Source organism: Abramis brama, assembly GCF_963993115.1.
Source record: "Abramis brama genome assembly, chromosome: 22".
NCBI classification, from domain to species: domain Eukaryota; kingdom Metazoa; phylum Chordata; class Actinopteri; order Cypriniformes; family Leuciscidae; genus Abramis; species Abramis brama.
Window position 1 is genome coordinate 29,399,379 of NC_139984.1, and position 23,875 is coordinate 29,423,253.

Below are 23,875 nucleotides of genomic sequence, written 5' to 3' on the forward strand. Positions count from 1 at the left end.
ATGAACCAGATTAACTGATTCTTATAAAAGATCAAACTCAAAATTATTATTTGTTGATGAATCTGACTTCTCTCATTTATATGGAAGCTTGTTTCCGCCACAGAATACAATATTTTAAAAGATAATTGTGACTTTTTATCTCACAATTGCGAGTTTACATCTCGCAATTCTGACTTTATTTCTCAGAACTGCAAGATACAAACTCACAATTGCGTGTTATAAAGTCAGAATTGTTAGATATAAACTCGCAACCTTTTTTTATTTTTTATTCTGTGGTGAAAACAGTCTTCCATACATTTACTCCCATGAACGTGTCAAGGAGAAAAATTCATGCAGGTTTGAAACCAACACGAAGGTGAATAAATGAAGGCAGAATTCTCATTTTTGAGTGAACTATCCCTTTAAAAACCTTCCCAGACCACATATTTTCTTTATTTCGATCAATGTAATCAAATCTCAGAAAAGAAAGAACAAAACAGCCAGAAAAATTGTTTGGCATCATGCATGTCTTAAAATACGCCTCCCTTCTCTGCTAGAGCGCCGTGAAAGCTTCTCTAAACTCATGAACAGATTAACAGTGACATGTTTATTTTCTCTCTAAAACAGCATTTGGGTTTACAACCACTAGAGCACTTTGTGATTGATTTAGCAGTAATAAGGAGTCTGTTTCATCCATTTTATTACATGAAAAACTGTTTTCTTCTGGGACTGAATGGAGACGCTGATTGATTTTGCCGTGCGAGCGTGATTGCAGCTAATTGGTCTCGTTGGATCTGCTGTGTGACCGTGATTGTGGGTAATGGATCTGATTGGCTCTGTTGAGGACGTGTGATTGTGGTCAGTGAATCTGACTGATTATGATTGGCTCGAGTTTTCACTGGCGGAATCAAGGGGTCAGGGTTTGACTGGTTCAGTTTGATCTTGTAACTACACCATGCTGGACTAACTAGATCAAGCTAACCAGCCACACAATTACCATAATTTCATCAGTTCTGTGGTATAAAATATGATTTTGTAGCCTGACGTCGTCATACTCAGATTCTGATCAGAATGTGAGTCTGATCTGCTCCATTGGGCTGTGATTATGGGGTGTGTTTCAACCGAACCAGGAAAGAAAATGCCTCTGCACTCAATTGGATAGACCTACAACCAATCAGAGCAACGGAGTAAGTGACGTATGTTTTTCATTCATGTTTCCGATCGACAAATGCCTTGATCGCGGTCAATATCTTCTATAACTGACGCGATGATGTTTCATAAACAAAGTTCGGGAGGAGCATGTTCAAATAATCAATCCAATCAACTTGTCATCAAACAATTGCCATGTCTACCCTATCTGCATGAGAGGAAGCATATATATATTCACTCTGTCAACTCACCTAACATTCCTTGACAGTTTTCAGCATCCCTCCACTCACTCTTGGCCTGTTCTTCCACAGCCTGGAATACGGGGGGAGTACTTTGGGTTCGGGCCGAATACTGAGCCCGGAGCCCTCTCCTCTCCTCGGACAGCACCCCAAATACGCATTTATTCTATCTGACTTATTTGTAAGTGTGATCTCATGAAATCTCAATTCTCCAGCGGCAGTCATCTTTGTTGTAAACGAATTCAACCCAAGCGCTCGTTAGTGACGTGGATGATTACGTTCCTGTTGATCATCTGTCCATCATCGTATAAAGCCCGCCCTGACAATTCGATTGGTCCGAACAACTTTTGTTCGGGCATAATAGCTCCACAACGGATCAAGTCCAGACCGAACTTCCCGACCTAAACATTTTGTGGGCGGGGCTAAGTTCGGCTGGCATCCAGGCTAATGATTTTGACTAATTCTATTATGTATAAGCATGATTATGACTAATGAATCTGTGTTGTGTGGGGATTGGATAATTTGTGGGTAATTGGTTCGCAAGGGAAATGAGGTTGTAATCACTTAATTTTTCTTTGAAAACATTTAGGAGTTTCCAAGCTCCCTCCACTAAACAAATGACTTTTCATTTTCCAGCTATTGGAGGGTTGAATTGGTCTGACCTTGACGTTATAGTCTGTTTTCTCATTTGCTAACATGTAAAAACTCATTGTTCTTTCACACTGACCATTAGCCGTGGCTAAATTGCCATTCCCCCGTAAAAGAGCTTTTATTGATATTCATTTTATATCCAACCAAGCAATATTTTTGAGCAATTTTTTTTAATGTGCAATTTAAGATATCAGTCCTCTGCTTTGGCGTCTGCTGAGTACATTTTACTTTTCAGTAGGAATAGTTCACCTAAGCATGCACGATAGCTTTGTGTGATGAGAAGACTGAAATTTAAGACGTTATTCACTGAAAACCTCCTGCAAAATGTTGTATTTGCATCAGTGTTGAATTGCAAAAAATGGTGTGTTGAAGCTCCATGTTATATTTGATGTTATTATTGATGCCAAATGGCATTGGTGCTTGCATGTCAAGTCAAGTCACATTTATTTATATAGCGCTTTTTACAATACAGATTGTTTCAAATCAGCTTTACAGAGATAACAGGTAAATAACGCAACCACCCAGAACACCCTTGAAACTCCCTGGCATCCACTCAAAACACCCTATAGCAAGTCCCTGGCGACCATTCAAACCAGTTCTCCTCTGGCCAATGAACGAACAGTGTATGATTATGATTCAAGCAGCATTATATGTCATAAGTCAGATTGATTTGGAACAATCAGATTATTTCCAGTTCCATCTGGTTGAAGATCGGAGTCATCACACCGGTATAGAGACGGGTTTGTTGAGGATCAGTGCCGATGGCTGTCGTGTCGATGAGGCCTTACAGGGGAGAGTCTAGTTGACACAATCTCTGCTGACACTTCAGGAATGCATTGTGGTCGTGTCTAGGCGCAGGTCCACCATCTGATCTGGAAATGGCCCAGATCCAGCTGACTACATCGTGCGTTGTGGTCGTGTCTAGGCGCAGGTCCTCCATCTGATCTGGATACGGCCCGGATCCGGCATGTGTCGTTACTGAACTGAATTGGGAAAAAAATATTTTGAATAATGCCTTTTATTTTAGTCTGTTCCTCACACAAAGCACTTGTATAAAAAAAATACTTGACATTGTGCATAAGTCATATAGACTACTTTCATTGTGCATTTTGTTCTTTTTTTAAAACTTGACAGACGGGGCCAACATGAGCCGTTGTTGAACTGTATGTAAAAAGCTGTGAGGATTCTTCTAAATTTCTCTTTTTGTGATGCATGGAAATTAGAAAGTCATAAGGAATGACATGAGCGTATGATGATCGTAGGTCATGGTCTCCAGGATTTGGACTAATGTGTTTCTGACTTTAAATGTTGTTGAATGCATCATTTTCCTTATTTTCGCTGGCCTCAGCATGGGAGCTGACAAATGGTATGTTTTATAGTATTAGGGCTCTTAAGAAAAAATACCAATTTTCCTGCAGCATAAAGACACTTTAGTAATGAACAAGCACTCTGAGTGCTGTACTAAACCCCTAAAAGCTTTGTACTGTAAACAACATGTGAGTAATTCAATGACTTATGCCACCACAAAGAACATCCACCGCTTTCCTGCAGCCTCCGCAAAGAGATTTTCTCATTTGTAATGAATTCTTTAAAAGAAGTGAGAGACATCTGTGGATTCTAGAGTGAAAACTGTGGATGGGTTAGAGGTTTCAGCTTGATGAGATATCAGTACTAGTGGTGGCCGGCAAATGTTCAAATTAAACGGTTGTCGTTTCTTACCAGCAGCTTTGAGGAGACTCTGTGGAAACTGGTTCAAGATTGTTGGACCTCTAACCCTGTAATAAGCAGTCTCCTGCTTTGATGGGCATCTGTTTTTTGTGAACTGCATTCACAAAAGACGAGCAATGAGACAGAACTGTTTTGTGATAGACTCCAGAAGGAGAAAGACAGATTTGACTGTTGAAGCCATGTGAAATCACTTTGTTTTCCAGCCAGTGCCAAACAGTTTTGTAGTTTAGTTTAATTTTGCACAACACCCCCTCGTGTTCAATGCATATTTGCCAAAGAGCTATTAGAATTTACTGCATAATTTGATTTATGGCAGGGTGGTATGACTTGGGCCAGACAGAAATCACACAGAACATCCTGGAAACTGTAGAAAGACAGCAATGCCCTTCAACCATCCAAAACATTTTAGGAACTGCATATAAACGCCCTGGCAATCACCAAAACACTTTAGTAGCTGTACGAAAATACGCTGGCAACCACCCAAAACAACTTAGCAACTGTAAAGCATCACCTTGCAACAACACAAAAATGCTTAGCAATTGCATAGCAACATCCTGGCAACCACACAAAAATGCTTAGCAAATGCATAGCAACACCCTGGCATCCACCCAGAACACCCTAGAAACTCCATAGCAACTCTCTGGCAACCCCTCAAATCACCTTAGCAACTACTGTACATAGCAATGTACTGGCAACCACTAAAAACATTATAGTAAAGCCCAATTTATACTTCTGCGTCGAACTCACGCCGTAGCTACGTCGTAGGCTGTGTGTAGCGCGCATACCCTTCGGCGTACCCTGACGTGCACCTCTCCAAAAATGTAACAACGCGTCAACTCTACGCGGACGCAAGCGCTGTGATTGGTCTGCTAGGACCGCTCCCTCGGGTTTCACATGCTCCCTCTGCGCGCGTCAACGCGGACAACAACGCAGAAGTATAAATGAAAACCAACGCGTTGCCTACAGCGTAGAGGCTCCGGCGTAGGTCCGACGCAGAAGTATAAATCAGCCTTCACTGCATAGCAACTTCTTGGCAACCACCCAGAACACCCTAGAAACTCCCTGGCATCCACTCAAAACACCCTAGCAACTTTATACCAAGTCCCTGGCAACCATTCAAACCACCTTAACTACTACATAGCAATGCAGTGGCAACCCCCCAAAAACACCATAGTAACTGCATAGCAACATACTGACAACAACCCAGAACACCCTAGCAACTGCATACATGTAGCAACTCCCTGGCAACTACTCAAAGCACCTTAGCAACTACTGTACATAGCAATGCATTGGCAACCACCCAAAACACCTTATTAACTGCATAGCAGCGTCCTGGCAAGTACACAAAACACCTGAGCAACTGCATAGCGATGCCCTGGCAACCACCCTAAGCACATTAGCAACTGCATAGTAACACCCTGGCAACAAAAACTGCATAGCAACGATCTTGGAACCACCTAAAACGCCTTAATACCTGCATAACAACACCCTGGAAACCACCCAGAACACCTTAGCAACTGCGAAGCAATGCCTTGCCAACCACCCACAGCACCCTAGCATCATCCTATTGAATTTTACATGAAGAAAAACACTCTTTTTGTTCGGACAACATAAAGATCTAGTTTTAACTCTGTCATGGTAGATGTCAAATTAGATTTGTATATTTTCTGAAGAAAAAGAGTATTGGAAGACTGTCTTTTGTTAGGGGTAACCATGACAACGTTATTGACCTTTGATGAGGACAGAATGTATTTTTGTTGTTACGGTTTAGTCAAAGCGATGCGTAGCACCAACTCAACTGCAGGAAATGCCAGAGCGCTGGTGAAGTATCCCTGTGCGGGAAATGTTGGTTTTGGCTTTAATCCCAGAGGTCACAGGAATATGAGATGCTGAAGTCCTCAGAATTACGTCTCAACTGGGAACAGCTCGGTTTTGTGCTCAGGTCTGGTTTGGAGATGCTGGATTGCTGTCTCTTCACCTCTGGACATGGTTTTTGGTGGAATTGTTCAATTAATTAGTTGTCACATTACTGTTCTTGCATGCTGGATCATCAAGTTTTCGCTTGAGTGTTTCTATGTACCTGCCCGGGGCAAAAACATGTGTCGGTATTTCTCAAAATAGAGCGTGCCCAAGCTCTTCTAAGCCTCTTGATTTCCTTTTCTCTCAGCAGATGTGGACGAGTGCGCCGAGGCCCTGGACAGCTGCAGTATAGATGCCATCTGTCAGAACACCCTCAAGTCATACAAATGCATCTGCAAATCAGGATACAAAGGTGATGGGAAACACTGCGAAGGTAAGAAACACTAAAGATACAAAAACATAAGGACTTATCAAAACTTGATTCTGTATATTTAGAATACACTTCAAAAACATTTGTATTTTTGTCTTAGTTTAGAGTAAAACTATTAAGCATACAGTGCTGATGAAGTTCTACTGTATGTTAAAAAGCTTTCTTGTATCCCAGCTTAATATGTTGAAACAACCCGTTTAAACACAGACATTATTATTTGTGACAATTAATTTATTCAATTAATTAAAATTAAAATTAAAAAATAATAATATTTCCAAGTTTCACACTTTGAAGTTAGATTTAAAACAAGATCAACTTATTTGAGATCAAACTGCATAAGAGAATATACTTATGGCTGTTGATTTAAGAAGTTAATTTAGTACAATTAATCATAAATAATGCAATAAAATAATTAATCACAAGGTCTACTTTAGACAGATCTCAGTTGCCACAATAATGTCTTTAACTCTTTCCCCGCCAGAATAAAAAAAAGTTGCCAGCCATCACCATCTTTTTTGATAATTTTCACAAAAATGTAATTGCCCCCAGAATATTTAGTTGCATGAATAACTGAACATTCAATACATGTCAACTAACTCTTATTAGAGTTTTAGTAGACTGTCTGCATAATTTCTGCTAACACTTTATTTTGATGCTCCATCAACAGATATTCTGCTGACTATAAGTAACTTTACAACTACTTTAGTAACTGCACTTTAGTAACTTCATAGCAACACCCTGGCAACCACCAAAACACATTAGTAGCTGTACAGCAATACGCTGGCAACCACCCAAAATAACTTGGCAACTGTATAGCAACACCCTTGCAACCACAAAAAAATGCTTAGCAAATGCATATCAACGTCCTGGCAACCACCCAGAACACCCTAACAACTCCATAGCAACGCCCTGACAACCAATCAAATCACCTTAGCCACTACATAACATATGGACTGGCAAATGGCAACCAGCCAAAAACACCATATTAGCAACATCCAGGCAACCACACAAAAATTCTTAGAAAATATATAGAAACGTCCTGTCAACCACCCAGAACACCCTAGCAACTCCATAGGACCTCCCTGGCAACCATTCAAAGCACCTTAGCCACTACATAGCAATGCATTGGCAAACACCCACAACACCTTAGTAACTGAATAGCAGCGTCCTGGCAACCACCCAGAATACCCTAGCAACTGCATAGCAATGACCTGGCAACTACTCAAAACACTTTAGCAACTGCATAGCGACACCCTGGCAACCACCCAATGTGCCTTAGCAACTGCATAACAACATCTGGCAACAACAACTGCACAGCAACGTTCTTGGAACCACCTAAAACACCTTAGTAGCTGCATAACAACACCCTGGGAACCACCCAGAACACCTTAGCAACTGCAAAGCAATGCCTTGGCAACCACCCACAGCACCCTAGCATCATACTATTGAATTTTACATGAAGAATTTTACATGGAAACCAATTCTACCAACCCTAACCCTATAAACCCTGATCCCTATTAACCCTAACCTAACAGTTTACTAATACTCTAGTGAGAGTTAGTTGACATGTGGTTGTAAAGTTAATTATATTTAATAGAATGTCGAAAGTGGACAATAGAAATAGTGTAACCGACTGTTCTCTTGTTTTAAGTACAAATTTACCCATACTTGAGGTTTAAAACATGAGAAAACAATTTGCCTGTGGGGACCTAATTCTAATCTTAATATCATATGCTTCTCAAATACAATTATCTTGTTTAAGGATAGTGAGATATTTTTTTACTTGGAATGAAGACAAAATTACTCATAAAATCTGTTGTTTTTGCTGTGTAGTCTATAATAAGATCACTTTGGCTGAGTGTGTGCGTGTGTGTGTGTGTGTGCGTGTGCGTGTGTGTGTGTGTGTGTGTGTGTGTGTACAGTGTTCAGACACTTCAAGGTCTACGTCTCCATGTCTCATTTCTGCAGTTCCTTGGCTTCATTTTCAGACTATCCTGAGGGAAGGGAAATAGGTGTTCAAATACAAGATTAAAAAGATGACAGACTCAATTCTTTACACTTTGGACGTGAAATAGAGCATGAAATATCTTACACGTTACCGATAATGACTTGGCCTGGTAATTACACAGAGATGTTTCCACCACCAAAAAACGGTTTGCATTTCCAATCACGTTAATGTGAGTTAACAGCACTAAATTGCATGATGATATAGCCATGTCTTTGGAAATATTGTTTTCTTGAGGCCGTTTGCCTTTATGGGGGAAGTTTTTAAAGCTCAGTTGTATTTGGAGAGGTGTATGCTGCTTTTAGACCAACTTAGCCAATGCGATCCTTTCTGGATACAAACATCCTAAGCCCAGGCAAAACACTGGAAAGCGAAGGGGTTCGGTAATGTTTGTGCTGTGTTAAAACGCCACTCCTGACTAAACTGGGATAAGCGCGTAAAACCATTGATATGGTGTGGAAACACAAATGTGTGCCGGGGAGATATGAAGATCGTTGTTCAAATATACTTCTCCACGTGCTGAATTTCTGCACACACAAAAAAGACAAGAACCAGAACTGGATCCTAATCCTCTGAAAGCTATTGCAAAACTCTTGATAGCTATTTGCTACAAATAACGTGGGTTATGAGTAAATAACAGTCCTTAGCTTTGAGAAAGCAGCACACGCCTGTTGAAAAGAATGGCATGGCTGGTCACACTTCTTCCCAACTAGCTTAACCAGCAAGATTTTAATGTCTTTACATCTCTTTATATTTAAATTTAGGCACAATTTATATAGCTACAAAACTAATATCATGCTTTTTAAGCATAAAGCTTTAGATCAATGGAATATAAATAAAGCATACATTTGTAAGATCATAAAGTTTAAGTGATATATATATATATATACAGTAGAGATCAAAATTAAAGAACAACATACTATTTCCTAAATTTCAAGGTCACTGCTTAGTCGTAGTTAAAGTTAAACAAACAAGAGCAAAAGAGCAGTTTTTTTTTGCATATTTCATAAATTAAATGTATTTTGAACTACAGTATATAAAACTTAAACGAGACTATTAAAAAATAACTCTGGTCAAAATTAGAGAACTCTTTTAGATACCTCCAAGTTATTGGTGATAATGTGGCACCTGGTGCTAATTTCCTTAATTATCTGGCACACCTTATTTAACTGGCAGCAAACTTTCCAATTTTAACTGACTTTGCAAGATGGCAAGCCGCTCTAAGGTGACTGAAACCCTACGACACCAGGTTGTCCAGATGAAGGCCAAAGGGATGACCCTTTCAGCTATTGCTACAGAAATTGGTCGTTCAAAATCTGTGATTTCTAGAATATTGAAGCTTTACAAAGATACTCGTTCATTCAAGTCCCCCAAAAAGGCTGGTCGTCCACGTAAGACAAATGCACGAGAGGACAGGACGATGCGGAGACTTTCAATGGGGAATCGGTTCAACACTGCAGCTGGAATTGCTCGCCAGTTCAGAGCTGAACATGGTAAGGTTCTGTCTCGGCATACAGTGTCTCGTCGTTTAAGAGGATTCGGACTGAAAGCCCACTCTGCAGTGACCAAGCCTCTCATCAGCAGAAAGAATCAAAAGGCTAGACTAACCTTTGCGGAGGAGCATGTTGTGTGGACAGAGGAGAACTGGTCAAAAGTTCACTTTAGTGATGAAAGTAAGTTTAATTTATTTGGGTCCGATGGGAAACATTATGTTCGGCGTCAAACTGGGGAAAGATTGAACCCAAAGTGCGTAAAGAAGTCAGTCAGAGGTGGAGGAGGAAGTGTCATGGTTTGGGGGATGTTTTCTGCAGCAGGAGTTGGGCCTATTATACAGCTGCATGGCAGGGTGAATGCAAATGTTTATCAGAACCTCCTTCGGCAACATGCGGTTTCTTCCCTGCAAGCATCTCCCAATCAGCCTGCAATTTTCATGCAAGACAATGCCCCCTGTCACACTGCAAAACGGGTGAAGCAGTACCTTGAAACTCAGAAAATTTAAATAATGAAATGGCCAGCCCAGAGTCCTGATCTAAACCCGATTGAAAATCTTTGGAAAATCCTTGGTGACAAAGTTATGGCTAAGAAACCCACTACAGTTACCGAACTTTGGAAGAGACTGGAAGACGAGTGGACCAAGATCACACCAGAGCAGTGTGAGAATCTAGTGATGTCCTGTGGCCGCAGATGTGCTCAGGTCATTCAAAGCAAGGGCCTCTACACTTCCTACTAAATTGTGACTGCTGTAAGCCTCAAATTTGAGTTGTAATGCTTTCTTTTGTGCTGCAATGGTTATTGTTCTCTAATTTTGATCGCAGTGTTTTCCACAAAATAAAGGTTTTTGGTGAACTACCTTGGTTATTTTGTAATAAACTGCTAGTAGAACAATGGTATACCCACAGCTAATAATCCTTCAAATTTCAAGCAATGAAGATTAACAATATTTCTGAAAATAATCAAGTGTTTCTTAATTGTTCTCTAATTTTGATCTCTACTGTATATATATATATATATACACACTCACCTAAAGGAATATTAGGAACACCATACTAATACTGTGTTTGACCCCCTTTCGCCTTCAGAACTGCCTTAATTCTACGTGGCATTGATTCAACAAGGTGCTGAAAGCATTCTTTAGAAATGTTGGCCCATATTGATAGGATAGCATCTTGCAGTTGATGGAGATTTGTGGGATGCACATCCAGGGCACGAAGCTCCCGTTCCACCACATCCCAAAGATGCTCTATTGGGTTGAGATCTGGTGACTGTGGGGGCCATTTTAGTACAGTGAACTCATTGTCATGTTCAAGAAACCAATTTGAAATGATTCGAGCTTTGTGACATGGTGCATTATCCTGCTGGAAGTAGCCATCAGAGGATGGGTACATGGTGGTCATAAAGGGATGGACATGGTCAGAAACAATGCTCAGGTAGGCCGTGGCATTTAAACGATGCTCAATTGGCACTAAGGGGCCTAAAGTGTGCCAAGAAAACATCCCCCACACCATTACACCACCACCACCACCAGCCTGCACAGTGGTAACAAGGCATGATGGATCCATGTTCTCATTCTGTTTACGCCAAATTCTGACTCTACCATCTGAATGTCTCAACAGAAATCGAGACTCATCAGACCAGGCAACATTTTCAACTGTCTTCAACTGTCCAATTTTGGTGAGCTCGTGCAAATTGTAGCCTCTTTTTCATATTTGTAGTGGAGATGAGTGGTACCCGGTTGGGTCTTCTGCTGTTGTAGCCCATCCGCCTCAAGGTTGTGCGTGTTGTGGCTTCACAAATGCTTTGCTGCATACCTCGGTTGTAACGAGTGGTTATTTCAGTCAAAGTTGCTCTTCTATCAGCTTGAATCAGTCGGCCCATTCTCCTCTGACCTCTAGCATCAACAAGGCATTTTTGCCCACAGGACTGCCGCATACTGGATGTTTTTCCCTTTTCACACCATTCTTTGTAAACCCTAGAAATGGTTGTGTGTGAAAATCCCAGTAACTGAGCAGATTGTGAAATACTCAGACCGGCCCGCCTGGCACCAACAACCATGCCACGCTCAAAATTGCTTAAATCACCTTTCTTTCCCATTCTGACATTCAGTTTGGAGTTCAGGAGATTGTCTTGACCAGGACCACACCCCTAAATGCATTGAAGTAACTGCCATGTGATTGGTTGATTAGATAATTGCATTAATGAGAAATTGAACAGGTGTTCCTAATAATCCTTTAGGTGAGTGTATATATATATATATATATATATATATATATATAAATTGCTTAAATTATGATTGGAATCACTTCAAAAAAGGAAAACACATTTAAGTGCAACATGTGCAGCGCTAGTCTGTCATATAGGCGACATAAAATTATAATGAGAACATCATAATTGTGTGCTTGAGACATGGATTTTAATGGTGAGACTTTTGTTTTTGTAATCAGGCTCTAAAAAAAAAAAATCATCTGGTCCTTAGCAAGTATTAAAATGAGGTAAATACATTCACAAAAAATGCATAAATATATTATACAAGATCATAAAGTTGTTTTTTTCCTGTTTTCTGCAGGACGCTCCTGTCACTGCTTGAATTGTCATGTTAACTATAAACCAGCTTTAACCTTAAAAATGTTGGTTATTTGGCAGGCCTATCCATGCAGACAGTTCTAGATGTTTTTCAGGTTAATTTTGCATTGTTTAATCTACACTGTATACTCCATCATCTGAGTCTTAATAGGCTATTTATTATTTTTCTTGGATACAGAAAGAACGTTTATTCCACATCTGCAATCATCTCAGCGTGACACTTACGACCCGTAAACAATACGATATGAATAGTGCAAAATGCTTTTTTTCCTTCCACTTCTCCGAACTGCTCGTCCCATAGATTGCTTGGCCTCACACAGAGACGCATTACTGGAGGTAAAATAGCTTTTAGTTCGATGGAGTGAAGGTGTTGCTTTTGTGCAAAACCGAAATAAAATTGAAAAGTGCAAAGACTTTGTACTGTGTTGGAGGTGGAATAAACAGCATTCAGGAATAAAGAAAAATAAAGCATTGTACTCCAGGCTGTGAGTGCCTCTCCATACTCACTGAGCCCAGACGACTACAAAGCAGAGCAGAGGAGTCTGGGTAATTAGTGCTCAATTGGGCGTCAAATGAGTGGGGATGCCCCCCCACCCCCCCACCCCCCCACAGTCATCCACTTCTCTCTCTGGCTCTGAGATGTTTATTCAGCTGCTCTCGCCATACAAACATAAGGCATAATTCACTATAATCACCACAGTTACCGGCACACAGAAGCTCATATTGACCAAAATAAATGAATTAGGAACCATTTAAAGGAGCAGATGGATTTTAAAGGGGTCATATTCTAGACATTATAAGTTAACATTTAATGTTGGTCAGTGTTTTCGCAGCAAAAAAGCTCCATGTACTGGAATCTTCACAGTGTTGATTGACATGAAGAGCAGAACTTGTTGAATACTGAATAGGTGTCTATATGAAAAGGGGACAGTCATATGTTAATGAGCTTATTGTTGTGACATCATAACTGTCACAATTTATTACGTTTTTTTAAAGCTGGTTTCTGTAAATGTTCTGTAAAATCTGTAATTTTCAACTGCTGGTTAATGCAAATATCTAATCAGCCAATCACATGGCAACAACTCAATGCATTTAGGCATGTAGACATGATCAAGACGATCTGCTGAAGTTCAAACTGAGCATCAGAATGAGGAAGAAAGGTGATTTAAATTACTTTGAACGTGTCATGGTTGTTGGTGCGAGACGGGCTGGTCTGAGTGTTTCAAAAACTGTTGATCTAATGGGATTTTCACGCACAACCATCTCTAGGGTTTACAGAGAATGGTCTGAAAAAGAGAAAATATCCAGTGAGCATCAGTTCTGTGGGTGAAAATGCCTGGTTGATATCAGAGGTCAGAGGAGAATGACCAGACTGGTTCAGCTGATAGAAAGACAACATTAACTCAAAAAAGCACATCAACACATCAAACCTTGAAGCAGAAGAGCATCTCTGAATACACAACACATCAAACCTTGAAGCAGAAGAGCATCACTGAACACACAACACATCAAACCTTGAAGCAGAAGAGCATCTCTGAACACACAACACATCAAATCTTGAAGCAGAAGAGCATCTCTGAACACACAACACATCAAACCTTGAAGCAGAAGAGCATCTCTGAACACACAACACATCAAATCTTGAAGCAGAAGAGCATCTCTGAACACACAACACATCAAATCTTGAAGCAGAAGAGCATCTCTGAACACACAACACATCAAATCTTGAAGCAGAAGAGCATCTCTGAACACACAACACATCAAACCTTGAAGCAGAAGAGCATCTCTGAACACACCAAACCTTGAAGCAGAAGAGCATCTCTGAACACACAACACACCAAACCTTGAAGCAGAAGAGCATCTCTGAACACACAACACATCAAACCTTGAAGCAGAAGAGCATCTCTGAACACACCAAACCTTGAAGCAGAAGAGCATCTCTGAACACGCAACACATCAAACCTTGAAGCAGAAGAGCATCTCTGAACACTCAACACATCAAACCTTGAAGCAGATTAGAAGAGCATCTCTGAACACTGAACACATCAAACCTTGAAGCAGAAGAGCATCTCTGAACACACAACACATCAAACCTTGAAGCAGAAGAGCATCTCTGAACACACAACACATCAAACCTTGAAGCAGAAGAGCATCTCTGAACACACAACACATCAAACCTTGAAGCAGAAGAGAATCTCTGAACACACAACACATCAAACCTTGAAGCAGAAGAGCATCTCTGAACACACAACACATCAAACCTTGAAGCAGAAGAGCATCTCTGAACACACAACACATCAAACCTTGAAGCAGATTAGAAGAGCATCTCTGAACACTGAACACATCAAACCTTGAAGCAGAAGAGCATCTCTGAACACACAACACATCAAACCTTGAAGCAGAAGAGCATCTCTGAACACACAACACATCAAACCTTGAAGCAGAAGAGCATCTCTGAACACACAACACATCAAACCTTGAAGCAGAAGAGAATCTCTGAACACACAACACATCAAACCTTGAAGCAGAAGAGCATCTCTGAACACACAACACATCAAACCTTGAAGCAGAAGAGCATCTCTGAACACTCAACACATCAAACCTTGAAGCAGAAGAGCATCTCTGAACACACAACACATCAAACCTTGAAGCAGAAGAGCATCTCTGAACACATCACACACCAAACCTTGAAGCAGAAGAGCATCTCTAAACACACAACACATCAAACCTTGAAGCAGAAGAGCATCTCTGAACACACAACACACCAAACCTTGAAGCAGAAGAGCATTTCTGAACGATCAACACACCAAACCTTGAAGCAGAAGAGCATCTCTGAACACACAACACATCAAACCTTGAAGCAGAAGAGCAACTCTGAACACACAACACATCAAGCCTTGAAGCAGAAGAGCATCTCTGAACACACAACACATCAAACCTTGAAGCAGAAGAGCATCTCTGAACACACAACACACCAAACCTTGAAGCAGAAGAGCATCTCTGAACACTCAACACACCAAACCTTGAAGCAGCAGAAGAAGACACACACCGGTGAAACTCCTGTCAGATGAGAACAGAAACTAAGGCTACAATTCATTGCCTGGTCTGATAAGTCTCTATTTCTGCTGCGACAGTCAGATAATTGGTTCAGAATTTGGCGTAAACAACATGAAAGCAGCGATCTGTCCTGCCTTGTATCAGCGGTTCAGGCTGCTGGTGGTTTAATGGTGTGAGGATATTTTCTTGGGTCTCTTAGTACCAACTGAGCTTTGTTTAAATGCCAAGGTCTACCTGAGTATTGTTGCTGATCATGTCCATCCCTTTATGACCACAGTGTATCATCTTCTACTTCCAGCAGGATAACACACACGTCATAAAGCTCAGATCATCTCAGACTGGTTTCTTGATCATGACAGTGAGTTCTGAACTCAAACGGCCTCCAGTCTCCAGATCTCAATCCAATAGAGCAGATTTGGGATGTGGAGGAACGGGAGATTCGCATCATGCATTTTACATCTTTTGATCTTTCTATGCATCAAAGAGTTTATATAGAATTTATATAGCACATCTACAACAGCCACTAGGCTGACCAAAATGCTTTAAAAAGCTTTATAAACCTTAAAAAAAATCCTGGAAAAAAAGTCACTCATATATATATATTGTACTGTATATACTATACTATATATACATACAGTGGGGAGAACAAGTATTTGATACACTGCCGATTTTGCAGGTTTTCCTACTTACAAAGCATGTAGAAGTCTGTAATTTTTATCATAGGTACATTTCAACTGTGAGAGATGGAATCTAAAACAAAAATCCAGAAAATCACATTGTATGATTTTTAAATAATTAATTTGCAGTTTATTGCATGACATAAGTATTTGATCACCTATCAACCAGTAAGAATTCCAGCTCTCAAAGACCTGTTAGTTTTTCTTTAAGAAGCCCTCCTGTTCTCCACTCATTACCTGTATTAACTGCACCTGTTTGAACTCGTTACCTGTATAAAAGACACCCGTCCACACACTCAATCAAACAGACTCAACCTCTCCACAATGGCCAAGACCAGAGAGCTGTGTAAGGACATCAGGGATAAAATTGTAGACCTGCACGAGGCTGGGATGGGCTACAGGACAATAGGCAAGCAGCTTGGTGAGAAGGCAACAACTGTTGGCGCAGTTATTAGAAAATGGAAGAAGTTCAAGATGACGGTCAGTCTCCCTCGGTCTGGGGCACCATGCAAGATCTCACCTCGTGGGCCATCAGTGATCATGAGGAAGGTGAGGGATCAGCCCAGAACTACACGGCAGGACCTGAAGAGAGCTGGGACCACAGTCTCAAAGAAAACCATTAGTAACACACTACGCCGTCATGAATTAAAATCTTGCAGCGCACGCAAGGTCCCCCTGCTCAAGCCAGCGCATGTCCAGGCCCATCTGAAGTTTGCCAATGACCATCTGGATGATCCAGAGGAGGAATGGGAGAAGGTCATGTGGTCTGATGAGACAAAAATAGAGCTTTTTGGTCTAAACTCCACTCACCGTGTTTGGAGGAAGAAGGATGAGTACAACCCCAAGAACACCATCCTAACCGTGAAGCATGGAGGTGGAAACATCATTCTTTGGGGATGCTTTTCTGCAAAGGGGACAGGGCGACTGCACCGTATTGAGGGGAGGATGGATGGGGCCATGTATCGCGAGATCTTGGCCAACAACCTCCTTCCCTCAGTAAGAGCATTGAAGATGGGTTGTGGCTGGGTCTTCCAGCATGACAACAACCCGAAACACAGCCAGGGCAACTAAGGAGTGGCTCTGTAAGAAGCATCTCAAGGTCCTGGAGTGGCCTAGCCAGTCTCCAGACCTGAACCCAATAGGAAATCTTTGGCGGGAGCTGAAAGTCCGTATTGCCCAGCGACAGCCCCGAAACCTGAAAGATCTGGAGAAGCTCTGTATGGAGGAGTGGGCCAGAATCCCTGCTGCAGTGTGTGCAAACCTGGTCAAGAACTACAGGAAACGTATGATCTCTGTAATTGCAAACAAAGGTTTCTGTACCAAATATTAAGTTCTGCTTTTCTGATGTATCACATACTTATGTCATGCAATAAAATGCAAATTAATTACTTAAAAATCATACAATGTGATTTTCTGAATTTTTGTTTTAGATTCCGTCACTCACTGTTGAAGAGTACCTATGATAAAAATTACAGACTTCTACATGCTTTGTAAGTGGGAAAACCTGCAAAATCGGCAGTGTATCAAATACTTGTTCTCCCCACTGTATGTATGGAGTCTGTAAGATTTTATTTAATGCTTTAGTAAGTCTCTTATGCACAAGACGTCTGCATTTAAATTAATGTAAAATGTAAAAACAATTTTTTTCTGTGACGTGACCCCTTTATCTTTTAATTTGTCCTACAGATATCGATGAGTGTGCCAGTGAATATAATGGAGGATGCGTTCACGACTGTATCAACATCCCTGGAAACTACAGATGCACGTGTTACGACGGCTTCCGTTTGGCCCACGATGGACACAACTGTCTGGGTAAGATATCGCTTCTTTTCCTAAGCCAAAATCGCTGGAAAATATCCATAGATGTTCAGACAACACCTTTTGCTAGTGGATTGGATTTTAAGTTGGAGTGACAGGAAGAAGAGTTTACTGAAATGCAATTCAAAGACCTTTATTAGACCAACACGTTTTGTGATAATTGCATCAACTTTGACTGACAATTTATTCTCAAAACACAAGAAGTCAAAAGTAGTCTAATAAAATGTAAAATGGCCTAATAAAGTTTCATCTTTTCACTGTAAAAAATATATATATATAATCAATAAGTTATGACAACGTGTTTTACATTGCTTTCACTCATCAAATTAAGTTAAGCAATTTTCAACTTTTTTTGTTTACCAGATTCAACTCATTTTTCAAGTCGGTTTAATGTCATTTAAGATGAAATGACTTAAACATCCAAGTTGATTGTACTTAAAAATTTAAGGCAGCAACTTTTTTTTGCAGTGTTGTTTTGAATTTCTTTGAATTTTTGTTCAATAAGTTGGGAATTTTTTGTAGAATATTGTTCGAGCAAATTTTTCTAAACATTCTCATTTAACAGTGTCGCCGCAAGTTTAGATTTCATGTTTTTAGATCACTTTTATAGACATAAATATGAATATTTAATTAATATTTAGGACAAATATTAAATCTACTGTAATAAAGTATAATTTGGGATAAATATTCAGAGTGGGTCATTCCTTAACACCGCAAATCTCCGTCCTCTGAGGACTTCATCCCACACAACACAAACACACAGAAGCTTGTGGGTCTCGCCATCATTGCTGGAACCAAACTTATAATGGCTGATGTCTAATCAAACTCTTCACCAACCGCCAGAACACAGTCACTCTACCCTCTGTGTCAAAATGAAGTGGGTTATGCGGTTAACCAATGGGAGAGGACTGTAAATCTGTCAGATTTGTGCGCCGACTTCCACGCGGTTCTGTGGTATTAATTGTATTTTCAGACCGTTTTCTACATTCGGTGGCTCATATACCCAGTCGTTTCCAGGTCAGTTAAATCAGTCTAAGGGAAATGTGTGTGTTTGTCTGGGAGATTTACATGGGGTTACAGTCTTATACTGACCCCGACTCTTTAACTCAAAACAGATGTCCGGTGCGTCGAACAATCGGCCCAATGAAGATGTGCTTTTTTCCAATGGGTGGTTTTCAGTGAGTGTTTGTGTGGGTTATGTGGGTTTACTCGCACTGCGTGGTGCTGAACTGCACAACTGAACCCTGGGATTTCAGCCCTTCGCAGACTTTTAAAGGTCCCGTCTGCAATTTTTAGGAGCACATTTTGAAGTATTGAGGTTTTCTCTGGCAGCTTTAGCTCTGCTGGAGTAACCGGATCGTCCCGTCACCTGCGGTTCTTCTGAAGAGCTCGAAACTGAGCTCGAGCTCAGATTTTTATCAGAACGAGAGTTAGCACGTTTTGTGATAATTGCATCGATTTTGACTGACAATTTATTCTCAAAACACAGTAAAAAATATATAATCAATAAGTTATGACAACATGTGTTTTACATTACTTTAATCAAAATAAGTTTTTATAAGTTATACAAGATTCAACACTTTTTTTTTAAGTCGGTTTAATGTAATGACTTAAACATCCTGTATTTGAAAAAATTTAAGGCAGCAACTTTTTTTTTTTGCAGTGTTGTTTTGAATTTCTTTTCATTTTTGTTCAATAAGTTGGGAATAAATTTGTGTGATTGATTTGTAGAATATTGTTCAAGCAAATTTCTCTAAACTTTCTCAATTGACCCTTCGCTAAGCCACGCCCGAAAACCGCCACACGCCAATCGTGGCTTAGCAACTTAATTTTTTCCCTTCCCGAAACCTAAAACCCAAAGGGAGAAATGCCGGGCGTGGATCAAGCAGTGTGGGAGGCCACATTCACAACTAAATGTCGACAGGATTAACAAAAACACCTACGTTTGCTCCACGACGTGTGATCAGTAGCCTGGCGCGCTAAAAATATAAGCGGGAGAATGTTATCATTGCAAAGTGGTCGGACTAATGTCTGATTTATGGATAAGCTGTTTGATTTATAATTATTAGATTATTTTCAAATTTCACTTACCCTGCTGTGCATGAACATAGCTGTTCCTCAATTTGTGTGTTTCCCATTTGAATGGTCAGTGTATGAGGCGGCTGCTGCTTGCGCTGGGACCTACAGTATAGGCTTTAGCATAAATTTTTGTTAAATTATTCTCTAATTGGTTGCATATCATGTCGTGGATTTATCCCTCGAATGCATACTGCAGTCCCTTTTGTCTTGCTCTCTCAGATATTTCACCTGTTCGCCAAAAATGACTAATTATCTTCTTGGGAATGTCTGACACCGGTGCATACATACTGTAATAGACGTGCGAGGTGCGAAAGCTTGTCAGGCATAGCAACTGTAACTAAGGAGGGCGGGGCTTAGCGAAGGGTCAATTAACATTGCCACCGCAATTTCAGATTTCATATTTTTAAATCACTTTTATAGAAATAAATATTAATATTAAATGAATATTTGGGACCCATATTAAATCTTCTGTAATAAAGTATAATTTGGGATAAATATTCACAGTATTCAGGATCAATAAAGACCTTTAGTAACCATGATGGAATTTTTTTTTATCTGATGTATCGTAGTTTCTGAAAACACAACAAACACTATATGTTGTGTATGATAACGGTGATTAATATTTGAAATATATATTGAATATAAATATTATATAATATTAAAATTAAATATATTAAAATTAATCGATTTGACTGCACTAATTAAAATGAGAGCATTCAATATCGGTCAATAAAATCTAAATATATATATATATATATATATATATATATATATATATATATATATATATATATATATATATATATATATATATATATTCTCAAATTGTTCTGTAACCGTTCTTGCCACACACACCAATGATTTGTTCCAATCTATTTAGCGTCAGCCGCATGTTTTACTCAGGATCATTTGTAAAACTGTATGGATGAGCTGTGCTCATGTATGCGGGTCTGAAATTATCTATATCTGCTGTCCCTCGGCCCACCAGCAGCCGCTTTTGATATCCGAGCCGGTCTGTTATCTTTCATACACCCTTCACTAACTCTTTTGTAACTCTGCATTCTGTTCTTCACAAATGAATGATTTACACCAATGAACTGTGGGTAAAATAAACAACCCAGTTCTAAAGTATCTGTATTCTGTTAACTACGAGTCTGTCCCATCCCCAAGGTTTCTTTAGCATACCAAATAACTTGTGCTCTAAGGTTAGTGTGTTCTCGGTTTGACTCTGATATCAGACGGAGAATATGAAGTTGTTTTGTTTCCATGATATTTTTAGTGGGAAGGAAAGTCAAAACTCTTGTAATCTATGCAGGAAAGACTCTTTTGTGTGGATTTGCTCTTAACGTTATCTTTGCTTACTTTCATAGTTAAGGCAAAATAAAGTTGACCTTGCTCATTAATCACATTTCTTATTACTATTCAATGAAGCAATAGAAGCACTTTCAACACCACGATGTAGAACCAAAGTGCTGTACAAAAGAAGATACAAACCGACATAAACACTCAAACGAGTTTTTAGCGCGCTGAAATACACACTAGTTGTAGGCGATGTTTTTAAGGACAGAGGAAGGAGTGGCTACAGAAAAGGCCCGGCCACCTTTGCATTTTTAACAAGATCGAGGAACCGTAAGACGTAGCCAATTATTTAAGCGAAGAGACCTATTAGATGATTCATAGAGACTGATTAAATCAGAAACATACTCTGGTGCTAAGCCATGCAAAGCTTTGAAAACATATAGCAGCACTTTCCCAGCAAGCAGTAGCTATCATTTCACCATCTAGGTTAACTATAGACCCGATATAGTCTGGCTATGAGTAACCTACTTCTAGCCAAAATAACCTTGAATTTGGTTACATGTCGTTTTTGCCAAAATAACTTGCGAGATGTATGCTATTCCATCATGTAAACAAAGTCTACAGTGATTACATGGTGTTTGGTTTCATTTCTTTGACATGTTCATGTTCTAGATGACTAGTCTTTTCTTGGGCTATGGTTAGACGTCTATAAAATTTTCACTGACAGACCAAATTTTGCCTTGTTTTAAAAATAAAATGACTTGCCTAGATGTCAGGGCTGTGTTTGGACGGCTATTAGACATATTTTAAACGCAAAATTGCTTACTGGGTTGTAATGGATTCTGTATCGTATAGACCCCTTTTCAGTTGGTAAACATGGTGACGTTTTTTGTGGGCGGAGCTTAGGTGGAGGCAGAACGATCCCCCTGGCCGCTTCACTAACGTTAGTTTGCATGTTTTGTTAGCTTGTTTTTTAATAATGACTGGAGAAAATCCGATTTTATCTTAATGTGCAAGGTCACTCACTGTCCAGGACCGCGATTGTTATTTGCAAAAGTTAATTTTAACGGACATCCCAGACTGGCTGACCCGTACACGCTCATTCAATGGATGGACGATCTGACAGAATTAACGTTAACAATACCTCCGGTTGAGTGGCCTGACTTCTACACCTACCTGATAGAGAAACTGAGCGTAAAGAGAAACTGAGGGCATATTAATCTTTAGATGCCTATAACTGTACTAAATAGTCACGTACAAGACTTGTGTGGTAGCCTACGATCCGCAGTTCTGCCTAGCCAGCGCCATGGCCAGACAGAAGACGACAATGTAAAGATGACATTACGGTGCAATTTTAATGATCAGAATATTTTCTAGAAATAAAAATTCCAGATACAACATATTCATTTTTTAACTATGTATTTGATTACACTTTCTTACCAGGTCCTTCAAAAAGTCTAGTTACAATCAATCAAAACAATGTATACAATCATAGATGATTCACAAATAATCATAATCATTTAGAAAACATTATGCGATAAAATTAAAAATTGGATCCTGCACTCTGTTGATTCTCGCACCCAACAACACAACAAGATGACATTTAATAACAATAATAATAATTTAAGCTCACTATGTAGCCGAATCTGTGCTGGTTTATATTGGCCGCCTCCAGTTTTCCCTTTGTTTTGCCACCAGCTAACGCCGTGACGTAACTGTGACGTCGGCTCGAAATTGGTCTATAGGTAACCAGTTTCATTTGATTAGAACAGGAGTATTGTGCTCTCGCTTCTTAATACCAGTTAAAGGCCTATAGCAGCTGAATTTTAAACAAGATGTAGGCGAGAGAGAAAGAGAGGCCTGACTCACACACAGATACAATGCGTTACAATCATCCAAACGGGATGAAAAATCCTGCTTGATGCGTAATGATGATTTTCCTCTGTTTATTTCATGCAATCAATGTGCAGGTTGTGCTGTATGGAGCATTTAACGGATTGATTTGCAGATCGATTTGCTCACAGATGCATCTTTGAGAAACTGCAAGAAACGGTAGTCTGATTGCAGCGCTTGTGTTGTATTGATGTCCCTCATCCTCCAGTTTTTTCTTCTTCTCTACAATTTTCATCAATTAATTCAGCCCGAACAGCCCTCCTTTCTTTTTTTTGTGGATCATTTCGGCCATAGCTGTGCCATCTCTATTGTGTGGTACTTTTTAAAAAGACATTCTATGGTTAAAGTTGGAAAATCTCCCACTATATTTTTTTAAAATTCACCATTCAAAATGTAACCAGCATTGATGACAACAGCATAATATTTGCATACTGAATATTGCATCTATTTTATCTAGCCTACTTTTTGTTTCAGTTGACAGCCACAAATATCAATATCAATTTAATTTATATTTATTTTACATAACTAATATCAAATAAATTGATTATTAATTAATTATAATTAATTAATAAATTAATTAATTATAATGGACGATATTCCCATCGGCTGTCAGTTGAAACAATACAATAGGCTAGATAAAATAGATGAAAATATGCAATATTCAGTTTGCAAAATACATTGTTTAGCCAATGTTCTTTGCAGAAGCTCAAACGTGATGCGTAACACGAGAATGAACCTCATTGGCTCTTGCCGAAGCTCAAACGTGCTGCGTAACACGAGACTGAACCTCATTGGTTCTTGCCGAAGCTCAAACGTGCTGCGTAACACGAGAATGAACCTCATTGGTTCTTGCCGAAGCTCAAACGTGCTGCGTAACACGAGAATGAACCTCATTGGTTCTTGCCGAAGCTCAAACGTGCTGCGTAACACG

At 39.7% G+C, this 23,875-nt stretch overlaps 1 protein-coding gene across 4 annotated transcripts in view; it reads left to right on the forward strand.

Moving 5' to 3' along the window:
* Positions 1-23,875, forward strand: part of scube3 (signal peptide, CUB domain, EGF-like 3) — a 120,255-nt gene that overhangs the window by 26,403 nt on the left and 69,977 nt on the right. For 2 of the 4 annotated variants that reach the window (XM_084099083.1, XM_084099085.1), the window contains exons 2-3: positions 5,917-6,039; positions 17,542-17,667. In XM_084099083.1, the coding sequence (XP_083955209.1) occupies positions 5,917-6,039; positions 17,542-17,667 (249 nt within the window). Of the gene's footprint in view, positions 1-5,913; positions 6,040-17,541; positions 17,668-23,875 lie in introns of all 4 variants that reach the window. The other 2 variants (XM_084099082.1, XM_084099084.1) reach the window with 1 other exon arrangement.